This window comes from Haliotis rufescens, unplaced genomic scaffold (assembly GCF_023055435.1).
Source record: "Haliotis rufescens isolate VD_foot unplaced genomic scaffold, xgHalRufe1.0.p SCAF_11, whole genome shotgun sequence".
Classification (NCBI taxonomy): domain Eukaryota; kingdom Metazoa; phylum Mollusca; class Gastropoda; order Lepetellida; family Haliotidae; genus Haliotis; species Haliotis rufescens.
This window is the reverse complement of record NW_025963791.1, coordinates 32,413,069-32,429,673: the sequence shown is the minus strand read 5'-3', so window position 1 is coordinate 32,429,673 and position 16,605 is coordinate 32,413,069. Positions and strand designations below refer to the sequence as shown.

The 16,605-nt window shown below is 39.9% G+C and overlaps 2 protein-coding genes across 6 annotated transcripts in view; one reads left to right on the top strand and one right to left on the bottom strand.

Annotated features, from left to right (window-relative positions):
* LOC124132519 (toll-like receptor 4) overlaps nucleotides 1-16,117 on the top strand; it is a 31,432-nt gene extending 15,315 nt beyond the window's left edge. Inside the window, exons 4-6 of one of the 2 annotated variants that reach the window (XM_048392573.1) lie at nucleotides 1,972-2,075; nucleotides 10,472-10,528; nucleotides 12,947-16,117. In XM_048392573.1, the coding sequence (XP_048248530.1) occupies nucleotides 12,950-15,526 (2,577 nt within the window). In that variant the 5' untranslated portion in view covers nucleotides 1,972-2,075; nucleotides 10,472-10,528; nucleotides 12,947-12,949 and the 3' untranslated portion in view covers nucleotides 15,527-16,117. Of the gene's footprint in view, nucleotides 1-1,971; nucleotides 2,076-9,526; nucleotides 9,657-10,471; nucleotides 10,529-12,946 lie in introns of those variants that run through there. The other variant, XM_048392574.1, reaches the window with a different exon arrangement.
* LOC124132475 (probable E3 ubiquitin-protein ligase MID2) lies at nucleotides 4,596-9,634 on the bottom strand. 4 transcript variants are annotated; one of them, XM_048392583.1, is made up of 3 exons: nucleotides 9,576-9,634; nucleotides 8,010-8,297; nucleotides 4,596-6,884 (listed from the first exon to the last, which is right to left on the bottom strand). In XM_048392583.1, exons 2-3 carry the CDS (start codon nucleotides 8,290-8,292, stop codon nucleotides 5,215-5,217), a joined length of 1,953 nt encoding a protein of 650 aa, XP_048248540.1. In that variant the 5' UTR covers nucleotides 8,293-8,297; nucleotides 9,576-9,634; the 3' UTR covers nucleotides 4,596-5,214. The 4 variants fall into 4 exon arrangements, with proteins under 4 accessions (XP_048248540.1, XP_046352341.2, XP_048248541.1 ...); XM_046496385.2 differs by lacking the exon at nucleotides 9,576-9,634 and having other exon boundaries at nucleotides 8,010-8,307; XM_048392584.1 differs by lacking the exon at nucleotides 9,576-9,634 and having other exon boundaries at nucleotides 4,596-6,866; nucleotides 8,010-8,307.
* Nucleotides 16,118-16,605: the final 488 nt, after the last annotated feature.

Below are 16,605 nucleotides of genomic sequence, written 5' to 3'. Positions count from 1 at the left end.
CCCACAAACAGAACCGTCACCTCACTCAGCCATGGACATTTTTCATCAGTCTCTAGCTTGAAGTCCACTGTTTTATACAGGAAAAGTGATGACATGGCATCGTTCTCACCCTGTGTGTATGTGATGTCCAGCTTCCCTAGTTTCATGTCGTCAAGAATGCGCTCACTGGTATCAGATTCTGGTACAAATCTGACGCTATGTATTTGTTTTCGTTCTGATTTGCCTGTTTCTTGTACCCTGTCCTTTTCCGCCCCTGACTCCCAGGCCTGACAAGCTTTATACAGGTCCATCTCACTGTCCGAGACAAGGGTCTGGTCAATGAACTCGCCATGCTGTTTGTACATCTGCAACTCAATCTCTGCCTGTTTCACATCAGCCTGTAACTCAGTGATCTGGGTGTCTGCAATGTCATCCAGTTCTTTTATGAGTGCCGTTTCCTTCTCCTTCAAACGGGCGATGATCTTCTCTGTTGATGACTGAATCTTTTTTGTTGCCAAAAGTTTAGCTCTTTTCATCTTGTTAATTTTCGATTGGGCATTTGTCGATCTGTTTCGATATGTCATTAAGATCTCTTTGTATGGTGAGGCCTTTGGTGCGCAGAGATGACTTCATCCGTGACATCTGGGATTCTAGTGTGACAACAGAATCGCACTTCCTGTGGTAGACCACGGAGCATGACTGACATAGTGGCTTGTTGCAGTCTTTACAGAGATATTTCACTTGCTCATCTCTGTGCTCTTGACACATAACCACTCGTTTCTTTTTCTTCACTTCCACCTCACCAGACCGATCACACATTTCATGGCTCCGAGAAGCTGGATTTGCACGATGCATCTTGACACATCTGTCACAGAGAGCTACCTCACACTCATGGCACCTGAAGGTCATATGAGTTGTCTCCCCAAGCTGTTCACACACAGGACAATTCTGGGAGTTTGTATCTGTATCTGTCAAGAGAATATAGTCTGTAATTATAGAGGGGTTTAACAATCTGTACCATGTCTTTGTTAAACGTATGTATAAACACCTTTTGAGTTACAAAAGGGACACTGGGTGGCTCGGGACAGTTTTACAAGGTTTTTGTTATATCGTTGGTTCGAATCCCAGATTAATCTGATTAGTTGTTTGGTCAGCACCATAGCCTTTCTGGTGGGTTCTGCCAAATTTAATTAGTAAATGTCCAAGACATGCATCATACAAAGCCAGACAATCCGGAATGAAATAGAAATACTGTTCAAAACGGAGTTACACACAAATCACTCAGTTAAGAAAAACCTCGCCGCTCTTCATTATTTTAAGCAAAAGCATACCGATCAAACATGACACGTTTGATTTCACACATGGGGTGTGAGATGTGTTTATGACAGTGATATTACTGCGAAACAGATGTAAGCAGCACATCCCCACTCACTCATTATCACGAGTTCATGTTGATCACTCTGTGCCGTCATGTGGACGGTTAGGTTATCTGGTTGCTAACACGTTCCATCACTCGGTAAACCTCCGGGTTCAAATCTCCAGAAGACCGCCTGCGTGGTCTAGTGGTTAAGCGTCCGCCCGCAGAGCGGAAGGTCCGGGGTTCGATCCCCGGCCGCGTCATACCAAAAGACGTTAAAAGATGGTACTTGTTGTTACCCTGTCTGGTGCTCGGCATTAAGGGGCTCAAACAAGGACAGGTCGGCTCTTAGTCAGTATACTGTGTCTGAGTGGGGTATTTATGTGAAACTGCGGCAGTTGACTAGCACTATGAAATCAGCATTAGCCCGGACTAGTACAAACAGCCACATACACACACGTAAATGCACATTGATCTATAAGAGCGTCGTTTAACCCCATTTCACCTCACCTCACGTTTTGTATCGAGCGTTTTATAAAATATTCTTATCTGTCATATTTTTCCTCTCTCAAAACGAAGATTGTGATGAGGAAGTTAATATTAATTCACATTTAACTTCCTTAATTTCTTAACAGTATAAACTTCAACATTGGCAAAACTAAGGCTATGGATATGATGCACAAGAGACGCTGTGTGAAGCAAACACGCTCCTAAACTGCCTCTATGTGAAAACAACAGGGTAAGTTTAATGATAAACGCACTTAAGATTGTTCATTACTCCTCAGGCGAACTATGTGATAAGTATGCTTGCAGTTGGTTTGAAACAACGTAAGTCCTGGGACATCAGTGTTGCTGAATGTCTACTTGTTATGTCATTGTATTTTTATTGCTTGTGTATACTTATTTTTAAACTCCTTCGGGTTTTAGTTACCTTCATTATTAGTACTGAGCATATTATTTAATACTGGATTTTCCTTTGTATGGATCACACAAGACACTGGTAATGAAAAACTATTTTTCCATACATTTAAACAAAGATTATTTGATATATTTCAGCAAAACTAGCACCAACAAGTTTCCTCTTCACACTTTCTCAAGCATTATGCTAGCATCAAATCAGTATTACAACTAGAAACATATTTAAGTATATTACAAGGTAAAGCTCTAATGAGAGCTCTTTGTAAATTTAGAATATTTCTCCATGAATTCCTTGTCAATAAATATCGTAGAACCAAGGATAGTGATTTTGTAAATTGTATATGTACTTCCTGTACCAACCAGGACATTATCGACGAGTTTCTGCCTGTATTAGTACGGACAAGTTAGAACCAGCCCTGCTAGCTTGCTTCTATTCGCCTGTTTAGACGCATTCACACTGTGAGTTTTACTTCCAACTGTTTATGAAAGCCTTAATGCTTTCGCTTGGCTGATTTTTATCCAGTGTTAAGTTAACAAATCCGTATATATGTCAATGCGCCTAAATGCAGTATATATTATACATATGATGTATTCCTGTGACCAGGTTTGAATCATCTGTCTTTGATGTCATTGGTCCCAAAACGTTTTGAGCAATTAGGATTTGTTAAGGCTGTGTGCATAACGTGTCGCAGCTACAGTGGTGTGTGCATTTCGGAACTATGCCTGTCGCTCACATCATTACCACGTCAAGTCTTCGAACTGGAGATTAAGTTATTTTAAACAATTGCTTGATGATGCTCCTGGACACGACGAGTCCTGACATATGCCTTTGTAGCTGGACCTCACATATATGAACCGGTAGGCATGCTAGGTTTGTATTTGAACTATTGCAGTAAATCCGTAAGATGCGTATAGCCGAAATGAGAAATTCAAACTTATTTGACACTAACCTTTCAGTTTTTGAATGGTGTCAACTCTAAATGTCCTACAAATATATTAACAATATCAGTTAGTTTTAGGTCTCTTGATCAGAGATATTAGAAATCATTTTAAACATATATAGTGTGTTTACACTATGATGAACGACGTGACATAACTGAAATACTGTTCAAAGCGGTGTTATATCCAACTCATTCACCCACTTATGCCATTATGACTACGAGTTTGGACCCGTTCCACACAGTGACCTCTGCGCTAACACATTTGTACGTCATTGTTGGGAGCTGTGGTTGAGGTAGATTTGGGTAACACTTTAATGTAAATATACTAGTCTCTCTTTTGTCCGGTGTACGTTTCTTTTGTTATCTATACACTTATTTTCTTCACTGTTTTCCCTGTACATGTGTATATGATTTACTGTACAAGCTTTTGTAAATACCATGGAGAGGGACTTCTAAGTTGGATAACTTGTACCCAATCCATTTCAATCTGAATAAAATATGTTTAAACTAAATTAAGGAACAAAATTAATGTGTTAAACGTAAAATCAGATTCTGCCCTTCAGAACGCCCATTCATTTCATGCTGGTTTTCCCCAAACGGTAACGACTCTTCTTTTCTCGGGTCGTTTTCCATGGAGCGTACCCATGGTGTGCTTCTGTTTGGTAGCATGTACCAAGGTATGCTCATGGCGTCCGTCTCATTCTGTGATGGCAATGTACAGTTCGGTTTTTTAATCTGGTACCAGGAATAGCCTCTCGTCTGATTTCTGCGAATAATATCAAACATCCCTGTGATTAACTTTAAGATTATTCCTCACTGGTTGCATACAATACCTCCATACAAGTGACTGCCTTTGGCTCAGTGAGTAAAGTACAATTATGCTATTATGACTGTTGTTGTTCCGCATTGCATAGATGACGTTCCCTATCAAACCTAATTATTTGGATCAGGATCTATGAATGGTTAAACTTGACGTTAAAGATATATTTATCAATTCTTTTGATGGGTTGTTTCGGAAACGTCGCCAAAATCTGGGAATCATGCATGCCATTTCCTACTGCACATTTGATCATGTGTAAAATGAATACGACATCACCACGATCAACCTGAACCATTTCCAGAGTTGGTAAATATATATCAAACACGCCAATATCGGGTTAGAGTTGTTTGTAGTTGTGACTGGTCAATGCGTAGTTTAGCACTCAGCATTATTCGAGCTACATTTATATGACGGCGGTCTGTAAATAATCGAACCTGGATCAGACAAACCAGTGAGTGATATTATGAGCCCAAAGTGGACCTTTGCTAACTCGAAATCTCTACAACCGGGGTGATTCAGATACTCTGGCGATCATTTCACTGGGAATCGCAACGGCTTGACATGAATTACATGCACAGGATTTCCATAAACATAAACTTTAATTGAATGTTTGGTGAGAAGTTAAGAAAAATACATAAAACAGATATGAAGACGATATGCTTTGTACATTGTGTATCTGCATAGTGAATTGATGATAATCACAAAAACCTGTCAGTCATCAATATATTTTTTTCAAAACAAATGATTAAAGTTACATAACATACTGGATACAAACAAATAAAACAACATTGAACACGTCTGGAAATGACAAACCAACCTTGTGATGGGGCAATTGGATCTGTCTGTACATGGTCATAAATATTAAAAGTAAAGTCAATTCCCACTTTTGTTCACATGTTCACATGTCTTAGTATTGACGAGTGTCTCCACCATATAAAATAAGACCCGTGAAGATCCGAGGTAGAATAGGTCCTCAGCAACCCATGCATGCCGTAAAAGGGGACTATGCCGTAAGAGGCGACTAAAGGGATTGGGTGGTCAGGCTCGCTGACTTGGTTGATGCACTGGATTGTCTGGTCCAGACTCGATCATGTACAGACCGCCGTCATATAGCTGTAATATTGCTGAGTACGGCGTTAAACAACTAACAAACACATATCATAATTATAATATGACATGGTTATTCAAAGTGTTGTTGATCAGATGAACTGTTTTATTGTACTTCCATCACAAACAAAAACGGAACCATTTCTATTGGCATACACCCCAACAGGGTCGTTGATCCCATCCTCTGTTGCAATGAGTTCTCGTACAAACAGGCCAGGTGCGGCAAGCTGAATTATGGTGGTTGTGTCCCTGTCTGCAAGGAGGATATCGCCTTCGTTGGTAGTTGTAATACCACTAGGGTAACTGAGAGATCGATCCCCTTTGGGGACGTATCTCCACACAACATCCCCCTCTGACGTCAGACAAGTTACTGATCCCTTGTCCCAGTCAGAAACAAGAACCTGGCCGCTGTTGTTCACACAGATGTAGTTTGGGTAACTGAACAGGTCCACGTCATTGTGGGCAGTGATTGATCGCATGGCCTTACCAGTCATGTCTAATATATCAATACAGCTGTAGGAACTTGCTGCGAATGATGACGAGTTCAGAACAGCAATACTGTAGAACTCTTTCTGTGTTGTAATGGTTGTCTCCAGTTCGAGGTCAGGAGTTACGGATGCCGTTACAATTTGAAAACTCTTAGGAACAGCTACCAAAACCCGATTGTCACTTAGTTGGGATACACCATGCGTAAAATTATCAAAATCGAGTTTACTGAGACATGGCTGATCGTCACGTGTGTAGGCAGATTTCACACACTTGTTGTTTCTGTCTGAAGCCACTAATGTCGGTATATCCCCCACAAACAGAACCGTCACCTCACTCAGCCATGGACATTTTTCATCAGTCTCTAGCTTGAAGTCCACTGTTTTATACAGGAAAAGTGATGACATGGCATCGTTCTCACCCTGTGTGTATGTGATGTCCAGCTTCCCTAGTTTCAAGTCGTCAAGAATGCGCTCACTGGTATCAGATTCTGGTACAAATCTGACGCTATGTATTAGTTTTCGTTCTGATTTGCCTGTTTCTTGTACCCTGTCCTCTTCTGCCCCCGACTCCCAGGCCTGACAAGCTTCATACAGGTCCATCTCACTGTCCGAGACAAGGGTCTGGTCAATGAACTCGCCATGTTGTTTGTACATCTGCAACTCATTTTCTGCCTGTTTCACATCAGCCTGTAACTCAGTGATCTGTGTGTCTGCAATGTCATCCAGTTCTTTTATGAGTGCCGTTTCCTTCTCCTTCAAACGGGCGATGATCTTCTCTGTTGATGACTGAATCTTTTTTGTTGCCGAAAGTTTACCCCTTTTCATCTTGTTAATTTTCGATTTGCATTTGTCGATCTGTTTCGATATGTCATTAAGATCGCTTTGTATGGTGAGGCCTTTGGTGCGCAGAGATGACTTCATCCGTGACATCTGGGATTCTAGTGTGACAACAGAATCGCATTTCCTGTGGTAGACCACGGAGCATGACTGACACAGTGGCTTGTTGCAGTCTTTACAGAGATATTTCACTTGCTCATCTCTGTGCTCTTGACACATAACCACGCGTTTCTTTTTCTTCACTTCCACCTCACCAGACCGATCACGCAGTTCATGGCTCCGAGAAGCTGGATTTGCACGATGCATCTTGACACATCTGTCACAGAGAGCTACCTCACACTCATGGCACCAGAAGGTCACGGGAGTTGTCTCCCCAAGCTGTTCACACACAGGACAATTCTGGGAGTTTGTATCTGTATCCGTCAAGAGAATATAGTCTGTAATTATAGAGGGGTTTAACAATCTGTACCATGTCTTTGCTAAACGTATGTATAAACACCTTTCGAGTTACAAAAGGGACACTGGGTGGCTCGGGACAGTTTTACAAGGTTTTTGTTATATCGTTGGTTCGAATCCCAGATTAATCTGATTAGTTGTTTGGTCAGCACCATGGGTTCTGCCAAATTTAATTAGTAAATGTCCAAGACCTGCATCATACAAAGCCAGACAATCCGGAATGAAACAGAAATACTGTTCACAACGGAGTTACACACAAATCACTCAGTTACAAAACCCTCGTCGCTCTTCACTTTTTTAAAACAAAAGCATACATGTACCTATCAAACATGACACATGTTTGATTTCACACATGGGGTGTGAGATGTGTTTATGACAGTGATTATGCTGGGAAACAGATGTAAGCAGCACATCCCCACTCACTCATTATCACGAGTTCATGTTGATCACTCTGTGCCGTCATGTGGACGGTTAGGTTATCTGGTGGCTAACACGTTCCATCACTCGATAGATCTCCGGGTTCAAACCCCCAGAAGACCGCCTCCGTGGTCTAGTGGTAGAGCGTCCGCCCGCAGAGCGGAAGGTCCGGGATTCGATGCCCAGCCGCGTCATACCAAAAGACGTTAAAAGATGGTACTTGTTGTTACCCTGCCTTGTGCTCGGCATTAAGGGGCTCAAACAAGGACAGGTCGGCTCTGAGTCCGTATACTGTGTCTGAATGGGATATTCATGTACAACTGTGGCATGGTATCTCAGTGGGTTTGCACTACAAATCGGCATCAGTCCGGACCAGTACAAGCAGCCACACACACACACACACACACACACGCGTTCATGCACGTCGCTATATAAGTGCAATAATCTTGGTAGCGACGTTAAACCCCATTTCACCTCACCACACCTCAAATACCCAGAATGGTTCTACGATATACGAAGCACATTATCTCTAAACCTTTTCAAAAACACGTCACACACTGTACAGAAAACTCAATATAAAAGTATGTAAATAAATGCAAAAACAAAAGTCCCCGTCAGAGAAGAACGAATGTGTTCACATCGCCTTAACTCGTTTGTTTCTTCTGCAGTTACTGGTGATAATTAACTACCTGGTATTTTTTCATGTTCTAGTGTGTCTGTTAGTCCCTGTATGATGATGCTGGGTTTGATCTGCCCCGCCCACTCCTCCACAGGCCGGCTGGGGTGGGGGACCTTGGTATCTTGTCGACAGAAGGCACAGGGGATCGTCTTGGACTTTACAGCATCTGGTCTGGTTTGGATGTATCCAGTGACACATTTCCTGCAGAATGTGTGATCACACCTCAGTGTACAGGGGTCTGTGTATAGTTCCTGGCAGATCCCGCATGTCAGAAATTCTCTCACCTTCTCCATCCCAGCTGTCGCCATATGTGAATTAAAGATTTAAGGTGTAACAAAAAATGTCCATTATGTCCCATTAATTCTCCATTCTGCACTAAAAACTAGTAAATATGAGCTTCATTATGTTAACATATACTATATCTGGTTATCCGGAATGTAAGATAAGGGGGACAGTGAAATATGAAGTACAACTTCTGTGTTTCAGTTATGAACTATAGAATTGTGATGCGCCATGAAATAAACCCACTGATATATGCTGGACTGTTAAAGCTGCTTCATTTGTTACATCCAAACACGTTGGAATAATTCTCCTTGTCTGTGGAATAACTGAAAACAAATATCAGTCCTAACTGATCAGGGATGCCCGCCAGTAACTAGGATATTGAATCGATTAGTTTCAATCTTGTCTCCAAATTCAAAAATGTGTAAGAGGGTATTCTAACTGAGTGGACGAGAAACATTCGATCCTACTGTAAAATATGTGCCTCCTGACACTCATCGTTTCTTATTTCATCCATGAATAAAAAACAAGCTAGTATGTGTTCAACTGAGATCACTCATGTACCGATGTTTACATGTAATATTTGAAATTTCACGATGACGCAACCGTTTAAGATGACATAGACATAGACAGGTATCTGGTCTCATGTTTTCGTTTGAAACCTCTGAAACCTGATACATTTTGGTTCTAGTAGAGATTTAAAGCATGAATGAATAATGATATGTTTCACTTTTCATTTGGATTGTATACTTTTGGCAGACTGATATGCGATTAAAAACACCATTCATATATTGCTATAGAAGACTTTTACTCAGTTTCACAATTAATAATAATATAGTACAAATTAATATTCCACAAAAATTATATTGTTTTAAACTATGTCCAAATACCACGTACAGCTGATCCAGTATACACCCTGTCGATAATGCAGTGACACCGCGATTGCAATGGACTGGTGAACGCGGCTACCGTGATAAGAATGTAGTACAAGTGCTCCAGAAACTTCCGCCTATCTCACCCGGGTTGTAACGGGTTTTTTGCTTGATAAATAAAATACATAATCTTCTTGGCTGATCTTAATATTGTTATATCGAACCTTCAACTCCATATTATCATTGGTCCTCTTCCTGTTGAGACTTTCTAAACAATCTCTTCCTCATGCCCTAAATAGTGTCTTCCGGGTATGCATATTTTATTTTTATTTTCCCATTAAGCCTTATCGGCATGTTACAGATATAACCAGCCGTTCAACTAACTCAGCAAACAACCTTATCTACCGATGGTTACAACTTACTGTTATTTTGAGCAGGACCTGTGTTTATCGTGCCTGGCGAATGTGTGAGTGACGCCTCCTCGCAGCCATATTTGAAGGGAGGTAACTACTATATGACTGCTGTGAGATATACATTGGTGACAGGGGAGATTTGTACCCACCTTTAGGTACACAGATCGAACCTCCCTTGTACTGGTGTGGTTGTACAAAACATACGTTTATATTGTTTTTTTGTAAAGTTAGAATGTCACAAACTTGTGAGGATCGGTGCTCATGATATCAATCACTGGATTGTCTGGGCCAGACTCGATTATTTACAGACCGCCGTCATATAGCTGGAATACTGCTGAGTGCGACGTTAACAACAAACCAACCAACCAACCAATTACGTATATCGGTGCATATATATTGTATGTCAATGACTGTCTTGTCTGGTCCAGACTCGATCACTTGCAGACCGCCGTCATGTAGCTGGACTATTGCTGAGAACGGCGTTAAAAAACAAACAAATTTAAGTAGTCTTGTATATAACAAATTGTATTAGAAATATTCCCCGGACTGACAAACGTTTCAATGTAGCTCTGTGTTACACTCAAGTATGAGTGTATGTTGGATGGTTAGTGGAGGGGTGGATGTGGCCAAATAAAGGTCAAACCCAACGAAGAGAGAGATGTATCACTATTGATGTTAAATGACGATATGTCGACTTTATTTCTTAGAACAGCTGAATCCAGAGTGTTACATAACTTTTAACAGTACTGGTTACACATGTGAAACAAGGAACATAGACGTTTAATGAAATCCTTCCTGCTTTTAAACCTTTTCTCGTGACACAGGGGCGACATTTTGAAACTGAACGTCTTCTTAACAGTATGTAAATAATGAATATCTGGCTATATCTGCCTTTTCTTTAACAGATATATACGGACACTACTTTTGGAACTAGTCCTGTGACGAACAACATACTTCTGAAGGTAAGACCTATGTTTGCCTCCGGTAACAATGCAAAAGAGAGTCAATTTATCTCTGCTTTCATGAAGTGACAGCATTGGATGTAGAATGTTTCTGTACGTATTACAGTAAACTACGTTTATAACGAACACGCTTATAACGAACTGGCCGGCCATGTGTTGCATATAAGCTGTATACATGTATATGCTTATAACGAACTACGGTTATTACGAACTAAAATTAGTGGTACCTTTGAGTTCGTTCTAACCGTAGTTTACTGTAATACTATATAGCGAGTTGCGTATGAGGCACATATGTTCAAGTTGGTTGGTGAATCAAATGCGATTTTATTCTGAATGTGCAACTGTTATCCTTCTATAGGGGGCAGTCGGGTAGCCTAATAGTTAAAGCGTTCGCTCGTCACGCCGAAGACCCGGGTTCGGATCCCGATATGGGTACAATGTGTGAAGCACATTTCTGGTGTCCCTCACCGTGATATTGCTGGAATGTTGCTAAAAGCGGCGTAAAACCATACTCACTCACTCACTAAAAAAATCTTTATGATTCAAAGTTAAGTGTTCCTTCGAAGATTCGATGATAAAACATCGAATGTGTAAGGGTATACGAGTGGTGCAAGGCTATAGGCTATAAGCTGTTCACTGCAGTCTACGCATAGGTGTGTAACGTGTTGATTCCCAAATTGAAACGCGTATATAAATACAGGTACTTACAGAACCGACCCGTGAAGATCCGGGGTAGAATTGATCTTCAGCAACCCATGCTTGCCGTAAAAGGCGACTCTGCTTGTCGTAAAAGGCGACTAACGGGATCGGGTGGTCAGGCTCGCTGACTTGGTTGATGCATGTCATCCATCCCAATTGCGTGGGTCGATGCTCATGATATCAATCACTGGATTGTCTGGTCCAGACTCGATTATTTACAGACCTCCGCCATATAGCTGGAATATTGCTGAGTGCAGCGTTAAACAACGAACCAACAACAACAACAACTTACAGAACCTATCAGTAACTACTCACAAAAGATCGATGAACAATCCACAAGACAAAAATACACAGGATTATTTTTACAGTCATAATGCGACGTTAAACAACAAATAAACAAACTTACAACAACAAAAAATTCAGACACTAATAAGACACTCATTTGACACATCTAAAAGTGACCCGTGAAGATCCTGGTTAGAAAAGGTCTTCCTCAACCCTGCTTGCCGTATAACAGGCGACTGTGCTTGTCGTAAGAAACGACTAACAGGATCGGGTGGCAAGGCTCGCTGACTTGGTTGATGCATGTCGTTGATGCATATCATCGTTTGTCCTCGTATCCGTATTGATTGATGGTCTGGTCCAGACTCAATTTTTTACAGACCGCCGTCCTGTGGCTGAAATTTTGCTGTGTGCGACGTTAAACAACAAACAAACAAACAAACACATCTGAATGTCGAATGAGGCACGTGCTTAGTTCGTGAATCCGCTCATGAATACATAAACAGAATAATCATAATCAACTGGTCCTTTTTCAATATTGCTTCAAAATCATTTGTAAGAACATCTAATCAGTTAAAAAAATATTTTAAAATGTGGACGTTTACCACTTCGGTGAAACCCACGAGCACGGGTATGGTGCTGACAAAAGAGAAACATAATCGGGGCGAACCGGGATTCCAACCCAAAGTCATAGGTTTCTGGCGCGCCCAAAGGACGCAACTCTGCAAAGCGAATCGCGTCGCATTAGACGACTTAGCCACTCGTGCCCCCTTCCTGATTTATGAAACTCGTCGGACGTGAGTTTTCATTTTTGTGTGTAAACACAGTCAATCTATATACGCTGTTAAAAAAAGTCATTCGTAATATTTTAGTTCTTGTTTCAACATCAAAAGTGAATGTATTTACAAATTTATATTACTGTGAAATAAGTCCGTCTCAGGAAAACGAAACTGGAGGAATATGTCGCTGGCGTGATCAACACGAATGTTGTTTTGCCTAAAACGCGGATGTAACTGTAGTCTGGGGCAAGTAAGAGCACGGATGCGAGGTCGCCTCTATGTAGAAATATCAAAGGCTACGCGTCAGATACATTCCTATGTGTACTGTTTCCATCCGTCCCGATGATCATTTCTAAGGGTATAACAAATTGAAAAACACACCAGTGAGAGGTTAGAAAGCTTCAGTTCCAATCTTGTTTATGCCTTCTAAACTAGAATGTTTGCGTACTTTGAAACATATTGAAACAAGTAGGTATTTGGGATGAATGAATTGTTAAAGAAATTTATTGCAAACAATGATACAAATTATTCCAGATGTATCACATTCTGTCGCTGAAAGCACATTAACTGTCAAAGTGTATTGTTCATACAGGTAATATGAATACATTTACGAGTACAACTTTTGAAAGATGACTTAATGATGAAACTTCATTTGCAGGAAATGGAGGGACTCCTAGTATTCACAATGACAATGACGATTTGGTCAGTGATGATGCATAACATCAGTGAAGACGAAGGATGCAGAAAGGTAAACGTAACAATGAGAAGATGCCCAGTATTCGACTGCTCACACAGGCATCTGAAGCCAATACCACAGTCTCTTCCCAATGACACCTGTGGACTTCTTCTCCGACGGAACGGGATAAAAGTGTTACGCTCAGGTTGCCTCAAACGATACCGAATGTTAACCCTCTTGGATTTATCGCAGAACAAGATTCGGGAAATTCAGGAAGGAGCTTTTGACGGAGCTGATGAGCTACTGACACTGTTTTTACACGACAATGCTCTGCATTTTTCAAATTCTTTTGACAAGATATTTAAACCTCTTAGAAAACTAGAAAAACTAAGTCTTCATAAGAACAAGTTGTTGGACTATGCTGATCAAGTGTTAAGCGAACTAATTTCTTTGCAACATTTAGAAATGGATGGAATAAAAAACGGATCCTTTGGCACTGGATATTTGAATCTCTCACTACTCCATAACCTGACGTTATCTGGTATCTCTGGTAGATGCAACATTCAATGGGTAACTAATGACACTTTCAGGAATGTAATATATTTACGAAAACTTAACGTTTCATTTTGCAACATAACCACAGTTGCAGCGGGTGCACTCACACCCTTGAAGGGCCTAACAACGTTCGACATATCTGGAAATGATGCCTTAAAACAAGCAGGTCTTGAAAACATTACATATGGCTTAAAGGACTCATTCATTCGACGGCTTTTTGTCAATAACATATTGGATTCCCGAACGACTTGCAACTTGATTCAAACTAAACACATAAGGTATCTTCAAAATACATCATTATTGGAAATCCATGCAAATGGTAATGGTCTTTCAGGATTTGGTGACAAAACGCTTGAAGTATTGCCAACATCACTAAAACGTGCTTTCCTGCTATGTAATCGTTTTTCCTATGGCCCTTACGTTCATGACCTTCAAAATCTGACTGGGCTCCAATTGTTGATATTGAATGGTAAACCTGTAAACTATCACATAATTACCTACAGCAGATTTTCGGCGCATAGAGCAATGTACAAGAATTATATGCTTAGCGTATCCAATGTGAATACGATACAACAAGAATGTGCTAATACCTCTGAGAGTGCCCATCGTCATGAGGACGGGTTTCTTCAAACCTTGCCCTCAGGATTTCAACGTTTAAGAACCGGTCATATGTGTTTCCTTCCTGTCCCACCAAATTTGACAAAAGTTGAATACACATATTCCGAACTGTCATTCTGTATTTCAGAGATTCACTTTGGAGAAAATAACTTAAATTTGATCGACTTGTCAAGTAATGTCCTGACAATATGGCAGGGCCCCTTATATGGCCTCCACAAATTAACTCATTTGAACCTTTCAAACAACATTGCGAATTTTGTCTCTAAATACTTTTTTTCAGAATTATACCAACTCACACACCTAGATATATCTTTAAATTACTTAGAAAAAAGTATTTCGACGGATTCCGAAGGAGAATTGTTTGAAAATTTAACCAGATTGCAATTCCTGAATTTGAGCCGTAACCAAATTAGTTTTGTACCAAAGCAATTGTTTCGAGGACTGCAGTCATTGAGAATTTTAGATCTGTCTCAGAATAGAATCAGCAATCTGTCATTTACATGTAGTTCTGTTGTTACTATGCAGCTTAGTGACCTCTTCTTAAGCCAAAACGAAATAAGAGTAATAAACTCTCATGATTTGGCATTAATTGACAGAATAGCTACAAATCACAAGTTTAGCATAGACCTATCACAAAATCCATTTTCATGTGTTTGTGAACTGATTCCCTTCCTTAATTGGCTTGGTACTACGTCAGTGCATAAACATAATTTTGCCAGTTATAATTGTACATTTAAAGGCTCCAACCTGAACATAGAAATGCATCGAGCTGACATTGTACACAAATTAACTGAGACATGTGGGAAATATTTCAGTCTTGTAATTAGTGTCCTTCTGTTTTTCTTTTTAAGCTTAATAATGATATTTTCAGCAGTAGTATATCGTTATCGGTGGAAACTTTCTTATTTGTATTATGCAACCAGATTACGGTTCAAAGCAGATAAAACCGTTCAACTTGATTATGACTATGATGCATTTGTATCGTTTGCTGAGGAGGACAGATCTTTTGTTCTTGAGGAATTAGTGCCAATGTTGGAGACAGAGAAGGGATTACATTTGAACATTCACTGTAGGGATTTTCTACCAGGACATCCTATTGCCGAGAATATCATTGATGCCATTCAGAGAAGCCGGAAGACAGTTCTGGTACTGACCCCGGAGTTCCTGGCGAGCACCTGGTGTAGGTATGAGCTGCGGATGGCCAATATGGAAAGTGTTACAGTTGATAGAGATGTGACGGTGATTCTTCTGATAAGACACATTCCAAAAAGTGACATTCCACCTGAAATCCACTACCATTTACACAATAACACGTACCTAGAATACCCGGATGATGGACAGACTGACATATTCTGGACGACTTTGGCACATTCGATCTCAACCACTTGAAGTGCTTTAAGCACACAGTGCATGCTAATCACTTACATTATATGGTGCAGCAGTGTCACTCAATGTACATGTTAGCGCGTAACACCATCTGTACCCCTAGTGATACTGCTACAATGAATCTATCTTGTCGACATGTTTCAATCTACCATTGTAAACATATTAAAATGATGGAAAAACAGCTGTTCGATTGAGCTGAGGTTAAGTTTGTCACGTGACTTTCAATGACTCGTAGTGAAAGAGATGCATTGTCCTGCTCAGAAATCCACGTGCAGTCTGTTTTCTTCGTGGCCTGGTATAGGGTATTTATTCACACGCTCAGAAAACTACGTGCAGTCTATATTCTTCGTGGTGGAGTATGTAGTATTTATTCTCCCTCTCAGAAATCCACATTCAGTCTGTTTTAGGCATAAGGTTTTTACTCGCAGCTCAGAAATAAATTTCCCTCCCAGCGGGATACGTTATCCTATTTTATCAAGTTCACGTGAACCAATCAGATCTCAACATTCTAACATGAGTGTAAGATAAGGTTAGCTTTTGCATACCGAATTTATCAAGTGTTATTACTTTACTTCATTTCATATATATATATATATATATATATATATATATATATATATTCACACACACACATACATATATATATATATATATATATATATATATATATATAGGTGTGTATGTGTGTGCGTGTGTATGTGTGTATATATACAGACATACTTATGAATTAAAGAAATAACACTTGATAAATTTATTTCATATATATATGTGTATAGATATAGATGAATATATATATATATATATATATGTATATATATATGCATATATATATATATGTGTGTGTGTGTGTGTGTACAACCTATCTAGTTCCATTTCCCTATGTGCATGTATGTATATATATATATGTGTGTGTGTGTTTTTGTGTCTGTGTGTGTGTTTGTTTTTGTGTTAATATGCACTGCATGTGTATAATCAGCCTTTTAACAAGTAGTTACGTGTATATAGCTTGAAAGTCTTCTGCATGGATAGGTTTTATACTGAAATAAATAACTATCTTTTTATTTCATGTACTTGCCGTTCTT

Coding starts and splice junctions, on each gene's coding strand:
- LOC124132475 (XM_046496385.2), bottom strand. CDS start 8,307: ATGGCGACAGCTGGGATGGAGAAGGTGAGAGAATTTCTGACATGCGGG. Junction 6,885..8,009: donor AGAACATGAAAAAATACCAG/GTAGTTAATTAT, acceptor CTATAATTACAG/ACTATATTCTCTTGACGGAT.